Raw genomic sequence first — 26396 nt, 5'->3', positions numbered from 1 at the left:
GGAGGTCACTCAAACAGAATACAACTTTCTCATGTTGGCAATATATTTATACTTGGAAAGTGAAAGAACTTATTAAATGGCAAAGAATTACAATTTAACACAAAAGAATAAGAGTAGCAATTATTTGTTTTTTCCTTGATGGGCTAGTCTTTCTCAGATTTCCCGGGGATAGGTGTTATCACTTTGGAAATTTAACAAAAAGAAAAAAAACCATTATTCTCATCTTTAATATTTTTTTATGTACAGCCTGGAGAATTTTCTAATTTATCCTTTTCTCAGAATTCCACATTTCTGAATATTTATATCTTGCAGAGATGCTGGAAAGAATCTTAAAGTGTAAACACATGCATACATACACAAAACCAAAACAAAAGGAAAGAAAGCCAGCACACCAGGCCCAGGGAGTTTCTAGCTCTCCTCCACAAACAGGCTACAAGTATCACTGACAAACACCCCAAACCTGAGCCGGCGTGGCACCCTGCTGTAATGGCGGCCGACACCCAAAGGCAAGGCTGACATGCCAACGTGCTGGCTACTCTCAGGCGGCAAGCTCACCCTCTAGGAGGCCACGCAGCCCAGTGTCCCAGACACACTTCTGCAAGACTCACAATGACACTCTGCTACTGCCTTAGATGAGTAGAAATTTTGGTGAACCTATACAAAAGTGATCTACAAAAACATAAAAAAAAAAAAAAAAACCCTCTTCCTTTGGAAATGAGTCAATACCTGTGGAAATGAGTTAAAGGATAGCTTTAAAGACTTAAAAGATGATGTGTGATTATCCCAGTTTTCTTTCCTCAACAGCTCTTTGAGGTTATTCGATGGCATGTCTTTCTCTAGGGGAAAATGACTCTTCCAGGCCAGGAAGCACAGCTCACCCTTGCCGGGTTCCCAGAACCTAAGACTCCTGAAGGATGGCTGTGTCTGGCAGATTCATATACGTCAGAGGAGTGATGAAAGGAAGAGAGCATGGAGGGCTGACATTCATGGAATGCTATCTTCCAAAGCTTTCTCTATCATTCCAGGGATGCTTCAGTTACCAAAAATTGTGCCATTCTGCAACTTATTGGTGCCTCCAGGAACTGATGAGAGAAACAGATGGAAGTTCAAGAGTTCTGGGCTTTAGTTCAGTTGTTATGTGCATTCTGTCTTCTCTCACTGTTAACATCCTGAGAAGCAGGGCCATTTTGTATAAGCATTTGGGAGGATCCAGACTAGAGGTGAGGTTTGTGCTGTAAAGCCTGGGTTTGCTCCCGTCAGCCCTTCAGTTTCCTTATCTGTAAAACACGAATAATATCCCTGGGCTCACAGAGCTCTTCTGGAGGACAAACAGATCATTTGTGTGAATCTACTTTGTCAACAGCAAAACATCACAAAATGCATTGTTTAGTAGCTTCTGTTTTTTGGCCCCAGTATTTCAGGAGAGCCTCTTCCTTTGGGTCCACCCCCACCAACTTCCAGCTAAAATCCAACCAAAGCCAGCCTGATGGCAGGGAGATGGGAAGAACAGGCTCCTCCTTCCCTTTTCTCTCATCCCCCACTTCTCCGGAGCTGTTTCATAGGGGAGCTGGCCCCTCCAGCTTAGAGACCAACCTGGAAGCACTAGGGCTGCCCTGATGTAGTCTGAGGGTCACGCAGACAATGACATCCCAGGAAGAATGGCTCTACACCCAGGGATTGCTGGTCCTAGTGGATGCGTGCCCCTAGGTGCATGCTGAGTGTATTAGTTTTTTAAAGTTGTTGGAATACAATATACAAGAAAAGGAAGGGCTTTTAAAAAGGGAATTATTGCATTACAAATTTATAGTTCTAAGGCCATGAAAATGCCCAAATTCAGGCACAAACAAGAGGTTACCTTCATTCAAGAAAGGCTGATGCTGTCCGGAACACCTGTATCAGGTGGGAAGGCATGTGGCTGGCATCTGCTGGTCCTTGTTCCCAATTCCATTGCTTCCAGCTTTTAAAGCCAGTGGTTTCCACTCTAAGCGTCTGTGGGCCTTCACTTAATTCCTCTGGGACACAGCCCTGGGTTCTGACTTGCTTAGCATCTCATGGAAAGGCATGTGATGACGTCTGGTAGGACCCAAACGTCCCAGTCTAGGCATCTGCTCTCTCTGTCCACAAGCATTTCTTTTGGCTCTAAAGCAACTGTTTGCCAAGAGGCTATATCTGCTCTGAGCTTCTTCCGAAATGTTTCCTCTTTTAAAGGAATCCAGTAAACTAATCAGGACAACCTGAATGGGTGGAGTCACATCTCTATCTAATCAAAAGGGCACACCCACAATTGGGCACACCACATCTTCCCGGAGATAATCTAATCACACAGGTTTCCACCCTACAATATTAAAACATGATTGAAGGACATGGCTTTTCTGGGGTACACAATACTTTCAAATTAGCACACTGAGTAAATCCAGAACTGCGTCACACCTGAACTAACTGGTTACCGTCACCCCCTTCCTGATGCCGCCAGGACGGCTATGGTCATCGATGCCCCCTCACCCCACCTGCTGCCCACACAACTCACAGGGACCTCAAGCTTGCCTAAGCACGACATACTTTGCACAGTTCCTTGAATTCTGAGAATATGATATGCTAGTCTATTGGACTCAAGATTTGAGATATGTTCATTGAATTTAGTTTATATCTTAGGATGATTTCAAACAGTAAAAGGTGGTGTGAATCTAAGTGTGCCTTTATTTAAAGGGATTGCTCACATTGTTATAAACTCTCAAAACTGATCTTTTAAAGGGGCAGCATGGGATTTTGAAAAAAGAATGAGCTGAGAGATGTGAAAGCTGGGTTCTATTATTAATTCTTTTACCTACTACCTGTATGCTGGTGGAGTCAGTTATATTTCATAAGCTTAAGGAAACACTGAAAATAGGTCCCAGATAACAATTCCTTCTTCAAAAGATGCTGTGTCCCACCTGCCCCCACTGCTGTCCAGGGCTTCCCCTTTTATATTTGTAATCTCAGTGGGAACCAGGATGGCAGTGCACCCTACAAACCGCAGTGTCGGGTCAGGACTTGGAGTGGGGGCGATGGAGGTACACTGGGGGACAGAAGAGGCCCTCGGCTTCCCACTGAGACTGGTGCCGAGGCCATCCAGGCTCTACAGCTTCCCACAGGCTCAGCTCTCTCTGGTCTCCAGTTGCACTCACGTCCTCACTCAGCTTCTCCTCTTCCCCTGAGGACTGCCTGATGTCACAAGCCTCAGAAACCCAATCTCAGTCTCTGCTTCTGGGAAGCTCAAACTTCAAGACAGCTTCCTTCAGAGACACCTGATCTCATTCAACACTTCTGCGGATCAGATGAGGGTAAATATACTACTTGTATAAGTATAGGCTAATAAAATACAAATATATAAATACATGTACATGTACATTTCTCCTCTAATCATATGGTGCTCAAAGAAATGAACAAATCATTAAGTGCTATCTCCTGCTTTTTTGTGTAACTTTATGAAAGTTATAATAAGGTAGACTGTTAAATCATTTTCAAAGGAAAACACTATCAAAAATGCAAAAATTTGTAAGAAATCAAGCACTGTTCAGTTAGGGTCAAATGAAATTTTCAGAAAGCAGAGATTGCATGACACGGACCAGATGGCACACAGGCCACATTCTGTAATGTCCTCTCTCCCCAGGTGGCTCTGAAGGCCTGGCCATCCTGGCATATAACTTAAAAGCAGCCATAAGACAAACTGACACATCATAACTATCTTCACCTCAAAATCTCTAGTCAGAAATGTGCAAGCCTGCGGCTGATTTGTGGCTGTTCTGGTTTCTGATGCGCTAATTGTCTGTTTGCTTTTCCTTGGAGGAGAGGCTGGTCCTCTAAGTGGAATGAGCTAATCACCAGCGCAATTTGCTCTTTTGCCAAAACAAACAGCTTCCAGTTACTGCTAAGAAAAGCCGCTGATCTCTAAAGGGCTACCTAAGCTGGTCTATCAGTGGCACTTTAAACGGTGAATAATGTCCCATTAAACAAGAATCTCTTCACACTAATACAATTCTAGAACTAAGGGCATGGCAGGCAGCAATCTACCTTTTAAGAAGATTCACCCACTTTCTCCCTGAGCTTTCTCAAAGAATCCCACCCCATCCATGGAAAACTGGCTACTCATTTTCCTCAAACCCCATTCTCTTGAGCCTCCTGTGAGGAAACACAGGCAGGGAAAGAGCAGGTGCCAGGCCTGCTGATATTTACCGCCTCTATTTTTAAGACTACAAAAGAGACTGAGCTCCACCATTTCCACCGGGAGCGGGACCAGGGCGGACAGGACAGAGGTCTCCAAGGATTTCCTCAAATGTTGTAAGAGAAGCTGTTCTCAAGTTGAACTAGATTCACTTAAAAAAGAAGGGGCTCCTTTCAAACAGTCTTCCTCCCCTTCAGCATCTCTGACATTCCGGCAAAGCTGAGAAAATCAGAGTGGAAACGTCTCTCCCTAGGGGAGTCACGCCAGGGCCTGGAGGGCCCGATTAAGACTCACCCAGCCAGTTAGGCTCAGACCCTTTCAAGGTCTCTGCAAACCTGGTCAGAAAAGGCAAGTGGGGCTGGTTTCCTGCCTGTAACACCAGCTCAGCAGCACCGGGCATCACACTCAGAAGGGGGATCCGTCTTGGGATTTAATGCTCAGTCACAGCCACTTGGAAATTCTTAATATTTTTATCTTTGGTTTGTATTTCATACGTGAAGTCTAACAGGACAACAGGAAAGACGCTGGCTGCTTGGAGCCCTGGCTCCCGTGTGGTCCTGCCTCCTGCTGCCTCCTCCCCTCCCCAGCACAGATTCCCCACTTCCAGATCCCCCATCCTCTGGTACCCCAGACTTACCTGGTCTCTGGCCTCTGGCCCCATCCCGCACCCCTCCACCCTGATTGCTATCACCCTCTGACTCCTGGAGGGCATGGGCAAGGGCATGGGGAAAGTCTGGGTGGGCACTGGTATCTACAGCTTCTGGGGCAGGGTGGCAGCAGTCCCTACCCATCCTGATAGCACAGCAGGGAGTCTGAAGAGGCAGCAGGGAGAGGTCAAGTTTCCACGTGGGAGAGCCTCCCACCGCCAGTCCCGGTTCCCAGCCATCCCAGCCAGGCTACTGTGATACATGGGTAGTGGTCATCGCTGAGGGCTGGGACCATAGTGCACAGGAAGGGGAGGAGTCTGGTTACCCTCCTCAGAGCTGTCCCAGGCCAGGCTGCAACTGAGGGCCTAGCAGAAGAAGGGACACTGCGAGGTGTCGGTCCTGAGCAAAAACGTGGGTACCCAAGGCCACAGGTACCTGCAAACCCCCATGGAGCACCCTCTGGACAGGCTCCATGCCTTGAGGGATCCTCTCTTCCTCCCCACAACCTTCCTGAGGCTGGTGCGCTTTCCAGACATACTGAGGTGCCCTCCAGGGAAGAGCCATGAAACTCAAATTGTGTAATGCTGGTGATTCAGCCGAGGAGCTCAAGGCTCTATTTGTGTTTGAAACTGGCAGTGCATGACATAAAGAGGAACAGTACAATCCATAAGAATAAATTTTAATTGCTCTTTGCTTAGAATGACATTAAATAGCAAACTTAAGACACTGGGAATGTAAAGTGGTAGGGGCTGTGTAAAAGAGCTTGGCCATTCCTCAACAAGATAAATGTAGAATTATCACATGACCCAGCAATTCCTCACCTAGGTATAAATCCAAAATAATTTAAGGCAAGTATTCATGCAAAAACTTGAACACAAATGTTCATAGCATCATTGTTTGTAAGAGACAAAAGGTGGCAACGACCCAAGAGTTCATCAATGGCTGAAACAAAACATAGTCCATCCACCCAGTGGAATATTATTCAGCCATAAAAAGGTACAAACTACTGATTCATGCTATGATGGGATGAACTTTGAAGATATGTGCTAAATAAAAGAAGCCAGACACAAAAGGTTACATATTGTATGATTCTATGCATATGAAATGTCCAGAATAGGTAAATCCATAGAGACAGATTAGTAGTAGCTGGGGGCTGGAGGAGGGGAGAATGACAAGTGATTGCTAACGCGTACAGGTTTCTGTTTGGGGTGATGAAAAGGTTCTGAAACCAGATAGTGGTGATGGCTGCACAACATCATAAATGTACTAAATGCCACCGAACTGTATACTTCAAGACAATTAAAATTATTTTTATAAAAAACCCACTATGACATGTCCAGAGACAGATTGCAGGGGGGGAAAAAAGTTAAGGTTTTAATGTTTAGTACCATTAGCAACACACTATCTTGATTTTGAACAAGTAGACCCACATTTTCACTCTCACGGGCCCTGTAAAGTATACAGTCAGTCCTGAAGTTAATTAACAAGCCAACCAATTAATATTTCAAATTAGTAACAAGACAAAAAACTGGTCGCTCTCTCCTTCAGAGCCCAGCTCCACCATCTAGGATTTGTGTGACAAAAAATCTGAACATCTCAGTGCCTTTGTCTTCCTATCTGTTCTAGGAGAAGAATACTGGCCTCCCAGGGTGGTTGTGTGGAACTAAATGAGACAGCTCTTATAGGACCCCTACACCAGTGGCTGGTCCATGGTCATCTTTCAGATTGTGTCAGAGCCTCGATTACCATCATCTTCATGACCATTAAGCTGTATGCCCTGACCTTCGCCTGGCAGGGCAGGTGCTCACCTTCGCTTGAGGGTGCAGGTGTGAAGCTCAGGAAGAAGTGACCTGCCCAAGCCTGGCACTGAAGACTATCCCACCACCATACCACCCACCGACAGAGATGAGCCTCCCAATCGCCTCCTAAGGAAGGCCTGACTTAACTATCTGCAGGTACTATATTTGTGAACTTAAAATGGCAACATGCCAAATTCTTTGTTCAAGGCACCACTGTGCTGGACACTGATCACTCGGGAGATACAAACTTACAAACCTTGTTTTCACAATCAAAGTACAGCGTTCACTAGTAAAATGAGTGAGTATAGAACTCCTCGTACTTTTAGTATTAAATTCTATGCTGTTCCAGGTTGGGGGCATATCAGATAATTCAGTTTCCCTGTTCCCTTTTCCACTCCCCTCCCTTAGTACTCAGGATCCCTTTGGCTTTCAGGCACAGCTGACACTACTATGAGCAACTGAAGCAATTCCAATCTTGCAGAGGTGAAGGACACCAGGTGTGTATATTCACAGCTCTTCAGCTCAGCGGCTGGAGGGCTGGGAGGTATTGGAAAGCGCACTGAATTGGGGCAGAAAATAATCAATTTGAGCCTCCTCTGTAGCCATACCGCACCAGGTCAGACTGTTCCTCAGGTTCAGAGTTTCTGCCTGAGCTATTAGTCCACAGTTCAGGTTCTTTCCAGCCAAGGCTTGGCAGCATTCACACTTGACAGTCTACACATCCGTGTGGCATCAAGGATGAAGGCAACCTTTCCCCACCCTTACAAGGAGGCCTAGACTCCTGCAAGAGAAGTCAGAAATAGGCACTTGCTCCAAAAACAGACTTCTTCTTGGGGATATTTGTACAAGTTGGAGATGTCAGGAAGAACAGACAGAAGGAGCTCTTTCAGGTCTTTTTCCAGCCCATTCTCTGGGCACGTTACATGCACAGAGGAGTGGGTTGGCTAAGCCTGATTCCTCCTTTTAATTATTAAAGGGGGAGGGACAGGGAAGCTTGAAGCTGTATCTGATTTTATCAGGAAAGTGTGTCTTTTCACATCTTGACAATGCTTAATCCCTGTAATTGAGATAAATCAAACAGGCATTACCAGGTTAGGGTTAAAACTCCCAGAACGGCTTTGCCACTGATTACAAAACAGCAGTTATTAAGTCCTAACTGCGTAATTTGCAGCTTATTTCACCCCAGCTAATTAAAATGTAATCAGGATTGTTTGGCAACGTGTATTCTGTCAGCAGTTTCTCTTCAGAAGAGAAGTCATGCCAAGGGACTAGAAGAAAAGCCTTTTCACCAGAATTGGCTTGATCTAAACTATTTCTTTAGCCATGCAAACTGTAAAACAAATAAATTACAGCAACTGACAAATTCCATTAAAAAAAAAAAAAGATACTCTCCCTCCCCGGGAATGCGCTGTTATGTTTTGTTTTCTGTTATTTAAACAATACTGCTGCATCTTCTCAGGACTTTCATGGCAGAGGTGGGTGAGTCTGAAACCAAGTAACATCTCCAGGACATCCGAGCTATTTCACCCCACCAGAGCCCCAGGTTCTTTCTCCTAAGACCATTTCTCTGAAACCTACTAAGAAGAAACGAAACTACGCTCCCGCACCCACAAACTTCACGGGCTGGTTCGATCTCTTTAAAGAACCCAATTTTCAGCGGTCGCCTCCACTCTGCACAAGGTTTCCTTAGCTACGGGGAACCGTCCCAACTCCACCAACATTAAAATCGCTCCTCTTGCAGCTTAATTCCCGGGGCCCATCGGGAGGCCCCCTCTTTCCCACCCAGGCGAGAGGGGCGCCCGCTTATTCCTTAAGGGCAGAAGGCTCGGCTTGCAGCAATGGTCCCGCCGAGTAACAGGCTCTGGTCTCCTCCTGGCCTCCGCAAGCGGAGAAGTGAGGATCTTGAAACCAGTGAGCAGCTCAGGCTAGACAGCAGCGCGCAAGGGAGAGCAGCAGTGCCGGCGAGAGAAGGCAGGCGGCCGGGAAGGATTTCAGAGCTCGCGCGCTCGGATCGGCTGCGCCAGGGAGCTGTGCGCTCTGCGCGAGCGGAGGCGGGGCGCAGCTCGCGTGCGCCCACGGACACCGGGGTTCCTCTGGAGCCCCCAAAATCCGGCAACCCGCAGGCGCAAAGGGTGCTGTTCCCGGAGAGTCTTACAGAGCCGCATTCGCTCAAGCACACACACCCTCAGGCAGAAGATTCTGCCCCGGCGAAGCAGGTAAGGAACCTGGGTCTCCACCTCCGAGCACCCCAAACACGACCCCTCCACGCTCCCTATTTCCTGCACCTCTCCCAATGCCTTCACGCCACTCGTTAGTAAGAACTTGAAGCTCTGGGGCTCAAAAGTGGGGTGCGCACAGCCAAACCCCGCTCCAACACACACACGCTAGGACGCACGCCATGGATGGCCCCACTGCCCTGCTAGAGGGTCGAAAAGTGGCCAGCGAGCTCCGGGCCATGGCCTAGGAGGGACAAGTGTCAGCTCGGGGGCACCTGCAAGGCTGGGCACGTCGCACGGTGCCCCTGGCGCGCCTCGGGGACTAACCTGGCAGCGCCCGGCACTTTGCGGGACTCGCCAGCAGCGCAGGATCTCCCGCAACTAATAAATCTGCACCCATCGGTGAGCGCCACGAAATTGCCGTCCCACCCCCCAAGGAGGCCGCCCTCCTTTTCCCGCCGAGAGGAAGAGTCGCGAGGAAAGATGCTGCGGGCTGCTTTAGCGTTTCGGGAGCAGTGGGGAAGCTGAGAGGGAGGGTCCCGGGGCCCGGGGTGGAAAAGCAGTGCCGAGGGAAAGCCGAGACCCGTCGAAGTCGCGGCGGTGGGGCGGGGTAGGGGACGCGGGCCCGCAGCCTCGGGGGCGCCCAGCGGGCGGGCGGAACCGGCGCAGTACCTGGAAGTGCTGGAAGAAGGCGGAGATGCGCGTGATCTGCAGGCTGAGGCACCTGGAGGCGCAGCGGGCGCGCTGGACGCTCCCGGCCGCCAGCGACTCGTCCAGCCGCCGCCCCGCTCCAGGCCCGGCCGCCAGGCAGCCCCCAGAGGCCGCCAGCCAGAGGCATAGGGTCAGGGCGGCGCCGGGCGCGCCGGGATCCATGGCTGCGGGTCGGGGGCGCGGGCCGAGGCTCCCCGCTCCGCGCCGGGGCCGCACTGCCGGGCACCTCGCGGCCGCCGCGCCGCCGCCGGGAAGTTCAAGCCGCCAGGGCTGGGGGGAGGGGGCGGGCGGCCGCGCCATTGGCTGGGCGGGCCCTGAGTGACAGGGAGCCCGCGCGCAGGTCTCCGGGCGGGAGCCCCGGACCACGCCCGCCTCCTCCCCGCGTCGCGCCGTCGGGGTGGCCGCCCGCCCGCCCCCGACGTCCAGGTGTGCGGCGCTGCCCGCTGACAGGTGTGCGCAGGCCCGCAGCTGGGCAGAGACCGGCGCGCCAGGGGCCCTCCGGGCGTCGGGGCTGTGGCGTGAACGCTAGAGCGCCCGAAGCTGTGTGCCGCCTTCCGGGTGGCCGCCCCACGTCCAGGCTGCTCTCGGGCTCTCCCCAAGTGGGGACCCAGCCTGGAGCTCTACTAACAAGGACGTGGTTAGAGCGGAGAGCCGGACCAGGCCATGTGACTGACAGCGCCCCCTTCCCTTCTCACTCCCTTTTGCCGATCCTTTCCTGCTCCATCGCTCCCCCCTCCTAGTATCACCTGGGAAAGTGAGTACACAACCCCGCCGTTTGTTAAACAGGCCCGCGCACCTTGTTTGGCAGGTGTCTGTTCCTAGCCGGCGCCACCCCGCCGCCGTGCGCGGACAACTCTAAACGCAAGGCTGGTCTCCCACTTGGGTGTGCCCAAGCCACCTAATTCGGCCTTTTAGCTTTGAAATTGCTGCTCCGGTGTCTCGTTATATTCCAAGGTCCTTCATCACCTCTGTCCTCCCTCCTCAGCCAGAGCCCTGCCAGAGAAGGAGACCCCAGGCATTTGTAACAGAACATCCCATTTCCCCAAGGCTCGGGCCGTGGGGGAGGGGGGGGGTTGAGGAGCGTGCCCCCAGCCAGCTTGAAGGGAGAAGACCCACCAGAGCGCTGGGACCTGGGCATGGAGAATGACTGCACTATGGGGGTGGAGAGACTGATAACACCTAACCCCACCACTGATATTGGGACATGCTCATATATATTCAAATGCAGAAAAAATGACCCACAGCCACATTCTCACACCGAACACTACAGGTTTTAAAAGAGTGTGGCTGTAAGTGTGTCAGCGTGCCCTGAACCTGCTGAAGGATACAGTACAAAGCCCTACTGATTCCTCTTTGCATATGTCCTAAGGAGCTGGAAGATGACAATACAACCTCTTTCCTCTACTGCACACTTAGGTTCTGTGATTTTGAGACCTTTCTGTTAACAAATGAGGATAACTGGGGTTTTTGCTATGATGGCTTTTTCTATTACATCATCTTATATGTATACTTCTTCACGCAATTTATGTCAGGGAGGCCAGAGTATTAGAAGCTCCCAGAATTGTTTTTGTTAAAAAGGGCCTGTAAGGCCCGCCTAGCTTCAAGGCAGTGCAACCTGTTCGAACCCCCAGGGTCGCAGTCTTAGAAAACCCCTACACTTGGTTTAATGCTCTGCTGCTACCACGTTGAAAATTGTATGCATTTTTTGAGCAGGGAGCCCCCATTTTCATTTTGTGCTGGGCCCCCAAAATTACATAGCTGGTCCTGTCTGCCAGTTTTAGCCATGACAATACTATACTTGAGCTGGAAATCTAAAAGTGTAGGCATGAGCTCATGAGAGTTCAATAGTTTGTTTAAAAGATGCTCAGAAATGGAAACCTTTTTAAAATACATTAAATTTGCTGTTGATTAAGAGCAAAGAGACTAAAGAGGTTAGAGGAGTGACTTCTGACTTCAGGGATTTTTTTTGGTGGGAGGGGGGTTAGTTTTATCACTTTCACTTGGGAATCAATAAAAACCTTTTTAAAATACATTAAATTTGCTGTTGATTAAGAGCAAAGAGACTAAAGAGGTTAGAGGAGTGACTTCTGACTTCAGGGATTTTTTTTGGTGGGAGGGGGGTTAGTTTTATCACTTTCACTTGGGAATCAATAAAAACATTTCCAAAAACTGCAGTGGATCCTTCCACAGTGTTTTTTTAAGTTTCAAAGTAAAGTAAACACCTGGTCTTGGTGAAGGCAAGGATTTTATGCAAACCTGTATTTTTTAAAGGTGTCTTTGATTTACAATTTTGCATGTCATATCATGAAATTTATATTCTAGAAAGTGAAATCATAAGGACAAGTATGCTAAGCTTTTAAAAACAGTCTTTAAGCATTCAAAGGATTTGCTGTATTTTTTTAAAAAGCAACTTCTGTGTTACTTCTATGTTCTATGGAATATTCATTTTCATGAATAAATGCATTTCATAATAAACCACAAAAGAGAACAACTAGTCAGTTGAAGAGAAATCTTAGGATTTCTAAGGGCCAGTTTATTATGCGTATGTTAAAATAATACACCTTCTTCCTTTAGAATTAGCCCAGAAATCCTCCGTGATTATAAAGGTCTCCTCATGCTATTTATTTTAATTCCAATTTAAATAACTTCCAAAAAGAAAAAAAAACATTTTAGTAAAGTCAGAGTAACAGTGGAAATCTATAACTCTGCTCATATAACCAATTTACTATGCAGCTGACCCTGGGAGCTAGTAAATGGTACCTCTCTAACTTTTCACATAAGTCATAAGCCCACCCTAACTTCATGAAAACCAGCCACCCAGGAAGAGAACAGTCAGTGTATGCTGAAGTAATGATGGATAAATGAATGGGTGGGAATCGTACAGGTGTGCTTAGAAAGAAAATACTTAACATGTCTTTCTCCACTTGAATACCATTGCCTGAATTTGTCTAGAGAGGAAACAACCTTCAACTGACTTCGGTTTGTCTCGAAGGAGACAAAACACACATCTGTCAAGAAGAGTAGAAAAGGGATTTAATTTACTCTCAGTTATATCCATGGGAACAAAGGCAAATGTAGCTCGGTCAGGTTGTAAAAACGCAGATAAAATGAGGGACCTTGTTCATTTCGGAAAACGCGAGTTATGCTCTTCCTTGAGTTTTCTTAAGCTGATAAGCCCCTCCAGTGCCCCCCACCAAAAAAAAAAAGAAAGAAAGAAAATGGAGCATGAAAACTACCTGGGAAGCTTGCTAAAGATAGACTCCAGGGCCTCAACTTGAGAGATTCTGGTTTAGTGGGGGTGGGGTTTTGTAATATAAACTTTTAACCAACTCCCCATGTGATTCTATAGCCATGAACCCTGGACTGTGGTTTGATACTGATTTAGAAAACCTGTATTCCTTTAAGAACAAGGGTGGCAACTTCAATTTAGACAGCACCTCTGACAACTTTTTGAAGTACCTATTTATGCATATGTGTTGATGTGGATTGGACACAACGATCCATTTCTTACTAAATCACATGATATTTTGTTCCAATACATTTAACCAAGACAATCTTAGATTAATTTTTTCCAGGCTAGAAATTTGTCTTTTTAAAGACTTTTTAAGTTCTCCAGCTCCATTTGGTTGATAAGGATGAAATATGAAAGAATCAAGCATAATCCTTCTCTGACACGCCCCTCTTAGAAAAGCAAATTGAGATCTACAATTGGGGAAGAATAAATACTTTTGTTTGAAGCCCTGAATGAGTTTTGAACAGAATGCCATTCCTGTCTTCAGGGACTTTGAAGTAAGAGGAGGAAACTCAAATGAGCTGCCAATTTCCTTCCTAATTGCCTCCATTTGATAACACAAAAACTTGCACCTTCTCTCTGAAACTGAAATTAACTTCAGGAAACGCAAAAGTGGGAAAACTAAGAAGCTGTTCTGCCAGGGCTAGGCCTACCCTTACCCTCCCAGGTGACGTTCTCAGAATTTGCTAGACTGAGTCTCTGAAATCTACTCCTTTACTATGCTTTGCTATTCCTCCAAAAATTCTTTCATTCTGCTTAGCTTGAGATGGCATGATCCAGGGAATGCTAAGAAAGTTACTGAGAGAGAAAAAAAAATGAAATGGGAGCACAATTTAATTGGTTATATGTCAGATTTGTATGTTTTGCAATATGATTTCATTCTAGAATGGGTGTATCTTTATGGTACTGATGGTCAACTTAATCATTTTACAAATGAAAATGTGTAATTGGGGTCAGTGAATATTCACTTTAGTTTTCACAAAAAAACAGCACATCCACTTGGCAATCACCTGCTTTCTTTTATCATCTGCAACGCCAGACTGCCCAGTTGGTTTTGGCTTTATCCCAGAGCACAATTTTCTTCTCAATACAATTACAAAAAGTCAGTAGCAATTTTTGTAGGCCTAAAGGTACTATATCAATCACTTAATGTTTCCTAAAATTTTACTAAGACGTATCAGACAAAAATGTGTCTTCGATTACTTTTTGAGTTAAAGAATATTTTAATGATTTTTACTTCATTTGCATTGTTTCATTAAAATACTGTCAAATAACATGAGTCCAGACTACTCCATGCACACATTGCAAAACTTTGTCTCCTTGCCCCTTTCCCTCCCTTCTACCAAAGTCACCAACTAGTAGTGATAAATCTGCTTGTACCTATTCCTTAATTGGAATAATTATGAAAATATACAGGCTTTTTTGTTTGTTTTTACCGGTCTGCCTTTTTCATTTTTCAAGGATTGAATATATGAGGAACGCGATATTTGACTGTGAATGTTTTTTTCCCTCCCAGCACCCCCACCCTGGGAATTTTAACTTCAGTACATGTGCTGATCACTGTTGATTTTAGTGTCTTCCCCCTGCTCGTCCCCCTACACACACACACACACACACACACACAAACAGCAGGACACTGAATTTTTTGAAACACAAATCCCTGGATGTTTGATACCAGTAAAGTAGAGCACTTGCCCTCAAACCTTGGCAATTAACTAATTTGACCCTAATTCTAACATCAGCAGGTCCACAATAAGTAACCCTAAAGAGCCGGGTTCTGACAGCTGATTTAAATGATATACTATTTGCTAGGAAAATCCAGGAAACCATTTAAAATATAAAAAGTAATCTGCGAATTGCTGGTTCTGGACATGACCAAAAAATTGCTTCCTTGCTTGCTTCTCAAACATACTTTTTCAGAATATACACAAATTTAAAGAATCTTAAATGAAATAATTATAACTAAAAACTACCATTTCTCACTCGAATTCTCTGCTCTTTATGTGAAGTGCATTTTTTGGTAAAATTTATTATTAAAAATCTTGTGAGATAATGCTTTTTAAAAATAAAGCTCAAATGAGCAATCATTTTTATTTCGATTATTTCATAAACATGAAAATAAAAAATCAAACCAACTCTAGGGTTGCTCATCAAAAAATATTTAAAAAAAACAACACTGAAACTCATATTCGATTAAAAGACTCAAGTAGATTTTTCTGATGTTTTCAAGCCCACTGAAATTTACATTAAGCCATGTAAACACAGTTTTGAAAAGAGCCTCTGAAAGCTAAAAGGGCAGCTTTTATCAGGAGACAGCGCCACATGCTGGACATATGAATAAAATGTAAAAGGAAATGAAAGAACACCCATCTGTGATAACCTAATTTTACAACTAAACTTTTAACTCCAAAGCAAAATCCAATTGTGGTAATCATTCAAGGGTCACAATTAATACCAGCAAGTTTAATTCCAGTGTGGATTTAAACCTAGGAAGGTTTTGTTGAGTAGACACAGTCACACCAAATTAAATAAAGGAGATTAGCATAGTAGTCTGTGTTTGGTTTTGCTTCTAGCTCATGAACATTTCTCAAACTATTCCCTATGAGACTGAATGACAAAGATGGGCTACCTATGAATTATATTTGAAGACGCTTCTGCTCAAAACAACTTCTTTAAAGCTCATGAACTGCTTGCTTCTTAAGATTTCATAAAATATGAGAACATATGAATAAAATTTGATGTCTGGGTAAACTAAAGCGAAGAAAGTTTACAAGTTCATCGACCAGGTTAGAGAACATAAAGAAGACCCAGAACCTGCCTTTCAACACTCAGCTGCCACCTTAGACAAGATGAACCCACAGTCAAGAGATTATAAAAAACCTGTTTAAGAACTTGAGGGAAATTCTGTGTTATCCTAAGGCCAAGGAAATAGGACCTATGAAGATAACTAGGAGTTAACAGTTTCCTCTTCTGAATCCACAGAGGGGTTTTAAAAAAATAGCACCCCTTGGGGTAAATAAATAAACAAACAAAAAACCAAATGACTAAATAAAAATAAATACTTTCTGGTTAATTCCAGGACTTTCTATAATGACTAAATTGGCCCACTGGAAAATATTGTGCTCTCTGATGGAATTTTGGCCTTTTCAAAGAGTCAGAAATCAAAGTCCATTCCCATTGCTTCTTTTCTACATCTCATTGCTTCTGGACTTCCTAATGCTAACGATGTCTTCACATACTCGCATTCATGCTCACACATGTTGACTGGGAGCTCCAGACATTGCCAGGACCAGGAATTCACTTTGCTCTTGGTTTTCTTAGCATCTGTATTTCCCTGGGAAACTCTTCTTGATGGACAAGAATTGGACATAAAAGTGCGAAAGGGGATTCTCCTAGTGTTCATGTGGGATTCCTAATAGGAATATCTTCCATGTCAGCCTACTGGATACTGCATCCTATAGAAAAGAGATTTGGTAATGTTGTAACAATTTCTCTGCTCATACGTGAAAGAATGTACATTTATTCAACCATCTTCTTTTCATTCTCCTACAAATAAGTGGTAGCTACTATTTTGGATGAAAACATCTATGAGAAATTTATTGTCAACTTCTTGATATCATAATGCTCTTTATATATGTGAGGACCCTGTTAGGAAAAATGTTCAATTGAGCACGATCATATAGGCAAACATTTATCTGAGTCACTTGGCACATAATAAGCCTTTGAAGATGATTTGGGAAATTGGAGAGCTGGTTAAAGCTATCAGATTAATAGGATAGTGCCAAATGAAGGACTGCTTCCTGGCATTATGCAAAAAGAAACAAGTGTAAAGTGATCTAAGCTATTTCCTTAGAACTTTGCTCAAAGAAAGAGATACTTTCTCATTTTGTAAGGTTTAGGACACTATTTTCAGAAAGTCAGGTACACAAATTCATTGTTTACTTAATATCAAAAGACTTTTGCCCTAAATTGAGGTTTTTATTTTTTTTAAATCCCCTGAAATTATAATTTTGTCAGCAAATAATTTAAAGTTATGAGTTTGTCATAATTGCCTAGTCAGATATTAAGGAATTAAGAGAAGGGATCAAGTTTGGAGGCCAGAAAGAGTGAAGATATCAGTATACGGTCAGGCTTGTATTGAAATCTCAGAGTTGTAGCAACTGGCAGCTGTGCCACCTACACATCAACCCCTCTGCCTCCCTACATCACGGTTTCTTCCCCTTATAAAATGGAGACTGTAATAGAAGCTACATTGCAGGATTATCTTGACCTAATATTTCTGAAGGACCAAAGACAGACCCTCAATAATAAACAACAAGTGCTCAAACTGGGCAAGGTATGCACAGCATTCACAGTATTACCCAATGGATTTATATATACGATTAAAAAAAAAACATTTCTCTTTAGCACTAACATTAGAGCAGCGTTTCTCAACCTTAGCATTACTGACATTTTAGGCTACAAGATTCTGTGTTGTGGGGCTGTCCTTGGCATTTTAGGATGGTGAGCAGCATCCCTGGCTTCCACCCACTAAATGTCAGGAGCACCCTCCCCAGTTGTGACAACTGAAAATGTCTCTAGATATTGACAAATGTCCCCAGGGGAGTCACAATCATCCCAGTTGAGAACCACCTCTTTAGAGCAAGGCCTCTTGTCCTTTAGAATAATCTATTCCCAGCAGGGGAACACAGGTATAGTTTTTAAATGAATTCTGAATGGACATTAGTTTCTGGAGGTGAAAACACAGGTTGTTTTCCAAAATGACTGACCCAAGGCTCTTTTGAAACAGCTTATTCAACAAAAATAGTCATGGTGATATACAAATGATGTGGACTAAAGGAAAAAGCAAACATCCAAGACAACTGCTGCCTGCCTTCTCACAGGCCCCAAGTTATGCTTCTCAACAGAGGATCTTATATTAATAGACCTTCCCAAGCAGATCTGACCATCAGAGCCATTTTCTCTACCTGGTCAACCACTCTGCCTTATTTTTAAATTTTATTTTTAATTATTTATTTTTTATTGATATATATTGTATATTCACACACCATGTAATCAAAGTGTACAATCAATGGTTCACAATATCATCACTCTGCCTGATTTTAAACACCCTCTTTAAGACTTTTTCAGTGCTTGTTCATAAAGTTACATTGCAGAGAGGTAAATTATAATTTTTTTACTTATTTAACCCTTTACATTTTTAGTCAGACTTACTGAGGTAAATCTACATAAAATAAAGTAAAATTCACAAATTATAAATGCACGATTTGATGAGTTTTTAAAAATTACACAATTGTGTAACCACCCTACAATCATGATATAGACTATTTCCACCACCTCAAATCATTCTCTCTCATGGTGTATTGTGGAAAATGCTGGAAACATTCCCACATTTTATTCACTCTTTGGTATGCAGTCTCATTTCCCCTTTTAAAAAGTATTTTCAATTGGATTCCATATATTCATATTATGCAAGGTTTTTTTTTGAAAGTATGCTACATATATTTACTAATAATGTGAGAGTTATCTGAAATTACTGAGGCCTCAACCAATACAGAAACTCATCAGACTGTCCCTTCTCTCTGCCTCCCAGTGCACAAACTGGCTGGCTCATACACTCACAGAGGAAGGAATAAGGAAAAGGAAGCTATGGATTATAGAAAATCATGGTAGGGTAGGCAGGAGGGTGGTTTGATTGTCAGAGACCTAGCTTTGTTTATAGTGATGGGATTTGCTGGTATCATTACACTGTTAAACATAACTAATTAAATAGCCAGCTGAATAAATAAAATAGGCCATATCTGGAACAATGAAGAAAATGTTATGGATCAGAAATTATGATTTATCCAATTCTGACTTTCTAACATTTAATTCACAAATATAATAGAGTAAAACTAACAATGTATGCCAGATTCTACATATTTATTTAAGTAGCAGCTGAGGGTCCAAATTTCTATAGCAATATTAAATATATTATTTGCTGAAAGAATGAATCAAAAGCAATTCCTTTTTTTTTTTTTTTGAGTGCAAAATCAGGAAATAGCAAGGCTTCATCATCTAATGTTATTTGGGGTAACAATAAGGAACAAAAAGGATCAAATGACTGAAAGTGTTGACTTTGAGAGCAACATAGCTCCAGACCTTGGAGTCCCTAGTAAAACAATGTCACTGTCAGAAGAAAAACAGAAGGTGAAAAGGGATTGGTACACAGGGAGGAAATAAAAATGGCATGGCTTAAACGAGAGACACTGGGAGTCCACTACCAATAATTTTGTCTTCTATCGCCCTCGTTGTGCCTACCTAGTGAAGGGGAACACCTTGCTTTTCAGCTTTTCACTCTCCAGGGAGATATAAATATGAGGCTCATCATCATCTAGATGATATTCAAAGCCATGGCTGAATGAGATCATGTAGGAGCTGGTGGGGATAGAAAACCTAAGCCCTCCAAGGAGATATCAAGATGAAAAGGGCATCATGAGCCAGAGAAGTAAGTGGTACAATCATATGGCCTTCCTTATATCCTCGACTGGTGTTTACCTGGAAAACTATATACTGGGACAAGTGTTAAGTAATTTAATATTAGAGACTGATATATACAATGATCTATGTCTATACCGACTATCTGATACTTGTCTTCTACTTTTAGTTCACTGAACTGTTTCCTTCTTCTTGTCAGGCTCATCGGCCTTCTCTTTAACGTGGGCAAGCTTTACAAAACAGGCACTCTTCAAACATGCTCTTTCTCATGCTACCAGGTGGTCATTTGGTGATGTGGTAAATGAGCTGCTTCTAAATCTAATGGCATTACTAACTTTGGAATCAAAGAGGAAAGACAAAAGGAAGCTCATACAATAATAATCCAGCCAATAACCATAATGTTCAAATACAAGCCTCAATGGATTATTCTAAAAATTAATTTTAATAATCAGCACACAGGTATTTTGTTTCAGTTTTCATTTGACACATAAAGAGAAATTATAATGGCCTTATATTTAGACACGTAGTCTAGGAAACTAATAGCATGAAACACTATATACATCAAATTACTATTATTGATTTGCCTCTCTGACAAGTCATTGATATTTTCACCAAGAAAAAATGGACTTAGAAGTTAAGTATTGGGGCAAAGATGCCAAAACCAACATGTGAATAATTTTACTTTATTCTGAAACTATCTTTCTGAGGCTAGGAACACTTTAAGTGCAGATGTTTTTCTCTACCTCAGTGAAATAAAATCCTTTTTATAAAATATATGTTAGCACATAGGAAACCTTCAAGGTTTCCTTAGTAAGATAGGAAACCAAGTTATTAACCATGGAGAGCTAGTAACTTACATCACACTGAGGTTGGAGAATGGCATCATTTTATTCGTAGATACTTTTAAGGCAAATAAGGTACATAAACTTCAGGAGGCTTTCATTGCCTGTGCTGCATCAGTTTTACTAGAGTTGTCCAGCGCTGGTGACAATCAGTAATTTTAAAAAGCCTAGATAGTCTCATTTAATTGGTTCTGGTGGCTTAGGTGTCATATTTTTAAAAACATTCAGGTGACTCTAATGCAGCCAGGGTTGCAAACCAACATGAAGAATATTTTCCCTCTAAATTCAAATGGTGGGTTTGAGAAAAATAGTGGGGACTTGGAAAAAATCATGGGAATCCCAGGGATTCTCAGCCTCAACACTACTGACACTTGGGGCAAGATAGTTCTCTGTTGTATCTGGGCACCATAGGGTGTTAAGCAGCACGTCTCATCTCTACCCACTAGATGCCAGTAGCTCCCCTCTCTCCCAGGTGGTGATCGTCAGAAATACCTCCAGATATCACAAACTGTCCCCTGGGGGTTGCCATATGATCTTGTAACCCCACTGCTACATATATACCTGGAGGAAATGAGATTGGGGATATGAATGGACATTTGCACACTGAATGGACGGAGGTAGCCTAAGAGTACAACAACTGAGGAATGGAAGGGGGAACTGTGGTATTTACATACAACGGACAACAGAGCAGATGCAAGAGGGAATGACGTTGTGAGGAATGTAAGTAGGTGAATGAACCTTCAGTATAGTATGTTAAATAAAATGACAGAAACAAAAAGACAAATATCATCATGCCTCACTCATATGGACTAACTATATATACAAACTCGGGAGAACTGAAGTAGAGAGTATGGGTTATCAGGTTGGGGCCTATTGTAATGGTTCCTAGACTGTAAGCTCTTAACAACAGTTACATATATTTAGGAGTTGTATGAGCTATTTGTATATAACCCCGGTCGTTCTCTGAAATTTTGGGTATCTATGTGACATTTGAGACTCAGAGTTAGATTACTGAAGCTATGACAGTCAGCATTAGCCCAATCAGCAACTGTTAATAAAGCTGAAAAAAGTGATCAGACTTCTTCTAAAGATAGGAATGAAGCAGATGTAGACAGGACTAAATCAGAATAGTGCGTAAAGGATAACATGGCCCGTATTTTCAAACTCCAACCTTTGTGTGGGTCCAAAAGGGAAGACGGTTGTTTTGTGCAAAATTTATATTTTGGGTAACACATTATCTAATTTAACTTGTATGGTCAGTTTACTTGAAGACCATAATTACATGGAATCTTGAATAGAGCATGAGATCTTGTTGAATTGTACAGGTTAGTGTGATGCCCCAATATATCCCAGAGTAATTTTGGCAGAGAATAAAAAGGTATTTGCAAAGTCCCCTTGGGAAACTGGAAAGAAAGGGGAAAATATTCAACTTCCCCTTCTGGGGAGTTCCTGATATTCTTGCAAGCAGTGGGGACAACCAATTCAAGAGGCTGAGCCCACAATCTTGGGGCTCACCCCTATGAAGAGTATTCCTGCAAAGGAGAAGCTAGGCCTACTGATAATTAGGCCTAAGAGTCACGCCCAGAGAACTCTTTTGTTGCTCAGATGTGGACTCTCTCTCTAAGCCAACTCAGCAGGTGAACTTACTCTCCTCCCCCCTACATGGAACATGACTCCTGGGGGTATAAATCTCCCTGGCCATGAGGGACCTGAATCCTGGGAAAGCCAGGACGTGGCATCTTGGGAACATGAAAGTTTTCTTGACCAAAAGGGAGAAGAGAATAATGAGACAGAATAAATTCTCAGTGGTTGAGAGATTTCAAACAGAGTCAAGAAGTTATCCTTGAGGTTATTCTTATGCATTACATAAACCTTTTTGGTTTATGTTGTATTGGAGTGGCTAGAAGGATGTACTTGCCATGGCCGAACAGTGTTGCAGTAGCCTTGATTCTTGAAGAAGACTGTTTAACTATGTAGCTTTTACAATGTGACCGTGTGATTGTGAAAACCCTGTATCTGATACTCCTTTTATCCAGGGTATGGACAGATGAGTTTAATGAAAAAGGATATAAATAATAAGGGGGGATAAAGGGTAAAAACTGGATAGACTGAAATACTGTGGGTCAATGAGAAGGAGGGGTAATGGGTATGAGATATATGAGTTCTTTTTTCTTTTTATTTCTTTTTCTGGAGTGATGCAAATATTCTAAAAATGATCATGATAAAGAATAAGCAACTCTGTGATAATATTGTGAGCCACTGATTGTATAATATGGTGGGGCTGTATATGTGTGGATATTTCTCAATAAAAATATTTTTTAAAAAGGCCCCTGGGGGGGCGGGCCGCGGTGGCTCAGCGGGCAAGAGTGCTTGCCTGCCATGCCGGAGGACCCCGGTTCGATTCCCGGCCCTAGCCCATGTAAAAAACAAACAAACAAACAAAATATAATAAAACAAGAAAATGTTTAAAGATGTTTCCCTTCCTTCCTTCTATCCTTCCTTCCTTCTCTGTCTTTCCTTCCCTTCCTCCCTCTCTCTTTAAAAAAAAAAAAAAGGCCCCTGGGGAACAAAATTGCCCCCCTTTCCAGGTTGAGAACCACAGATAAAACCAATTCCCATGTTACAGTCGTTGAAATAATAACTTAGTTCCAGGAAAAACAAACAAACATGCATTCTTCAATTAAGAGAGCAACATATAAACACACTAAAAAAAAAAAGATGTCCTAGGGAAACATCTGAATTAAAAAATAAACAACATAAAAGTTTTCTATTTCTTCTACTCTTCCACTTCTTAAACCCCTCTCCCACTATACCCTCACTCCACTACCTCATCAAATAGCCTCGATGAAACTTCTTGTAAAAGTAAAAACCCTTTACTGTTTTGTCCCCCTAACAACTGAAAGGCTGTTTACAGCTCCCCGCTCTACAACCTCACCAGCACCTACAGTTTCCTGAACTCCCTCACAAACAAGCCATGCAATTTACTGGCATCTTAACCTCTATCGACTACCAGAAGTAGCCCACTGGGAGGAAACAACAAAGAAAAGAAAAATAAAATGGGAATATTGTTATAATTCCACTTATTTGCTTTTATTCACCTTTGCTCTACATGGAAGCCTAGAAGAAAAAAAAATTATTTTTTTCTAATTTGATTCCCCTGAGTTTATATTTTACCTCTCAAGCAACAATTTAAGGAATAGTCATCCATTCACTAAATATCCGTGAGCCTCTCACTAAGCTTCAAGGACCTTTCTAAGTGCTGTGATATAATAATGGGCAAAGGAATGTCTTCATCCTCCTGGAGGATACTTGTTAAGATGCAGACATGTCTACATTATTCTAGATGTTGATTTTTCAGCTCTACAATTTGCATTTTCCTATCACATAAGCCTCCACTTTTAACAAACTTGCAACTTATGAACACTTATATTTCAAAAGAATGCTAAGAATGATATAGCCCTTGCCCACTCAGAAACAGATGCTGTTAATGGTCTCCTGGGGTCATTTTGTAATCAACCATTCCCTTGCACGTTATTTTGAGGTATTTAAGAAACCTTACTCTCCTGATGCTTGATAAATTTAAAAGCAACAAGTGTTTGGTCAAAAAGGAAGGGATACCCTGGCATCCCCGAAAGAGGGTCACAGGTCCAGTGTCCTCCATCTCCAGGTGGCAATGGTGATAAGGTGCAGCTGAATTCCAGTCATCTCAAAAGAGAAGGACAGCACTGACCACTGGCATCTGCCTTCATCAGCCGCATGGTTCAATCAGCAGCTGCAAAATCTCTAAGTTTCCAAATGGCACCTCCAAGGGTCAGGAAAGTAAATCGAGGTTCATCACGGAGAGTCTTTGGCCAGAGATATGACAATGCGCTTGAGTTCCACAACTGAGGGTAGCTGCCATATCTGTTTTTGTCTACAGCTACAGCATCCCAGTGGCCACCATCACGTTTCAGCTTAGTCAAACCACAATGAACCAGGCCCAGGCATTTAGGGAAACCACTGAGACAGCAGCTTTACTTCAGTGGTGGATTAGACAAAAGTGTATCACAAAGAGGTAGCTGTCTCTGTGTAAAGCCACAATGCTACTGGAGCCAGGGCAACTGCCTTCCTGAAAATATCACTTCCATTTGATAAGCAAAGCTTGTTAGGTCCTTTCCACCTCAGCAGTCGAGTCTAGACTGACCCAACCCCAAGCAGGCATATATGGTGGGAGTGTCACAAGACTTCCAGGGGTCAGGCATTCAGCTTTATAACAAGAGCCCAGTAGCAAGTGGACAACTGTTACCCAAAGGGATGTATCTGGTAGTCACACCAGGAAGGCAATGAATCCAAAATCTCAAGGGGACTCTCCACACGGAGGCTGCTTCCCTTTGCCAGAGCCTTCGATCGGCAAATCATCAGCCAAAGAGATGAAACTCAAGCAGATCATTAAGGTTTGTAGCATCAAAGATATTGGCTGTTCTCTACACATGGCTTTTCCACTGATGGGACAAGGAAGTAAAAGCATCTAAGACAGCAGTTCCTACTTCGCACTGCAGTCAGAAGTAGAAACTATAACAGTACTTGAATTAGCCCGCAAAGCCACGACCTACAGGTCACATTAGTTTGCCTTCTTCACTGAAAAAATTCACCCCCAGGCCCTGCCCAAATGATGTAAACTTGTGCATTCCCTCCAGGCCATAAGAGCAGGCGGGATGTGGAACTGAGTCAAAACAATTTGTGTCCCAAAGTTCCCCAGCGTAACTGGACAGATGCACATAGTTTTCAATTCCATGTGGGACTGGGAGCCCTGTGTCCCACCTGTAATGACCTTCCTACTTAAAATATTTGAGGTTGGCTTGTGGGGGGATGGGTGAAAAGCATAAAAGAAGAGAGCAGACTCACTCCTAGGTAAGGCCAAATTACTTCTGGTCTCAAACAGCCCTACGAATGCTCATCTATTTACCAAACTGTACTTTTTCCTTTTTGTTTTTCTCTTTTGGCCCATCAATTGAATCCATACCTCTGTACATTAAGAAACATCTGTTAAAGCTCAGCATGAAGTTTCTTAAATTGAAGTTCAAGGCTGCAATGACTCTCCTTTGAGATGCGGATGGGTCACCACAGCCTCCTGCAGTTTGGAAAGTTCTGAGGGATGTGGTCACATCTCCTGCCCACAGTGGCACTGCCAAGTATGTGGAACAAACACATGTGGCACCAACAATTTACAGAATTCACTGGAAGTGATCAAACTACGAGAGCCCGTGATCAAGTGTGGGCACTTGTAGGTGAAGACGGCCATTTCTGCCTGCCATCTGGTCAGCGGGACAGTACAGCACCAGGGACTGTGGACACATTCCACTTTCAAAAGTTACTATGTGAAAAAAAGAATACGACTTTTCATGAAGACGGTACCAAAAGTAAAGAAGGAAGCCCCTGCCCTTCCTAAAACCGAAGCCAAAGCAAAGACTTTGTAAGCCAAGAAGGCAGTGCTGAAAGATGTTCACAGGCACAAAAAAGAGCATCTGCACTTCACCCACATTCTGCTAGGCCCTGGCGCTGCATCTCTGAAGGGAACTCAAATATCCTCGGGAGAACGCCCCCAGGAGAAACAAGCTTGATCATCCAGTTCCCCGCGACCACTGAATCAGCCATGAAGAAGACTGAAGAAAACAACATATTGTTGTGTTCACTGTGGATGTCAAGGCCAATAAGCATCAGATCAAACAGGCTGTGAAGACGCTTTATGACACGGAAATGGCCAAGGTCAACATTCTGATCAGGCCTGACAGAGAGAAGAAGGCAAATGTTCGATTGGCTCCAGACTATTACGCTTTGGATGTTCCCAACAAAATTGGAATCACTAAAATTGAGTCCAGCTGGCAAATTCTAAATATAAGTTTTTTGACCATTAGAAAAAAAGAATTTGAGTCTCACAGTCTATGAACTAGATAACAGTGTCCAGCATTGGTTGTGAGGCTGAATTGCACTAGTCCTTATTCCATGGACACTATAACTGGGATATCATAAGTACCCATTCAACGTAGTTCTCATTTAAATCCTAAGCAACTTGCTGTAGTCTATGCCTAATTTGTCTCAACTCTGGCACTTTCCATGAGGAAGGAAGAGAATATTAGGGAAAGAAACCCATAATTTCTCATTTGATGTTAAAATCCCATTTAGAATGAAACAGAGAATAAATAGCTCTGTAAATTAAAGTGAAAGCTAGAGA

The 26396-nt window shown here is 43.3% G+C and overlaps 1 protein-coding gene across 1 annotated transcript in view; it reads right to left on the bottom strand.

Annotated features, from left to right (window-relative positions):
• Positions 1-9736, bottom strand: part of ANOS1 (anosmin 1) — a 170708-nt gene extending 160972 nt beyond the window's left edge. The window contains exon 1 of the mRNA XM_077146445.1: positions 9536-9736. Coding sequence (XP_077002560.1) covers positions 9536-9736 — 201 coding nt within the window. The remainder of the gene's footprint in view (positions 1-9535) is intronic.
• Positions 9737-26396: the final 16660 nt, after the last annotated feature.

This window comes from Tamandua tetradactyla, chromosome X (assembly GCF_023851605.1).
Source record: "Tamandua tetradactyla isolate mTamTet1 chromosome X, mTamTet1.pri, whole genome shotgun sequence".
In the NCBI taxonomy this organism is placed as follows: Eukaryota; Metazoa; Chordata; class Mammalia; order Pilosa; family Myrmecophagidae; genus Tamandua; species Tamandua tetradactyla.
This window is presented reverse-complemented; position numbering and strand designations above follow the sequence as displayed.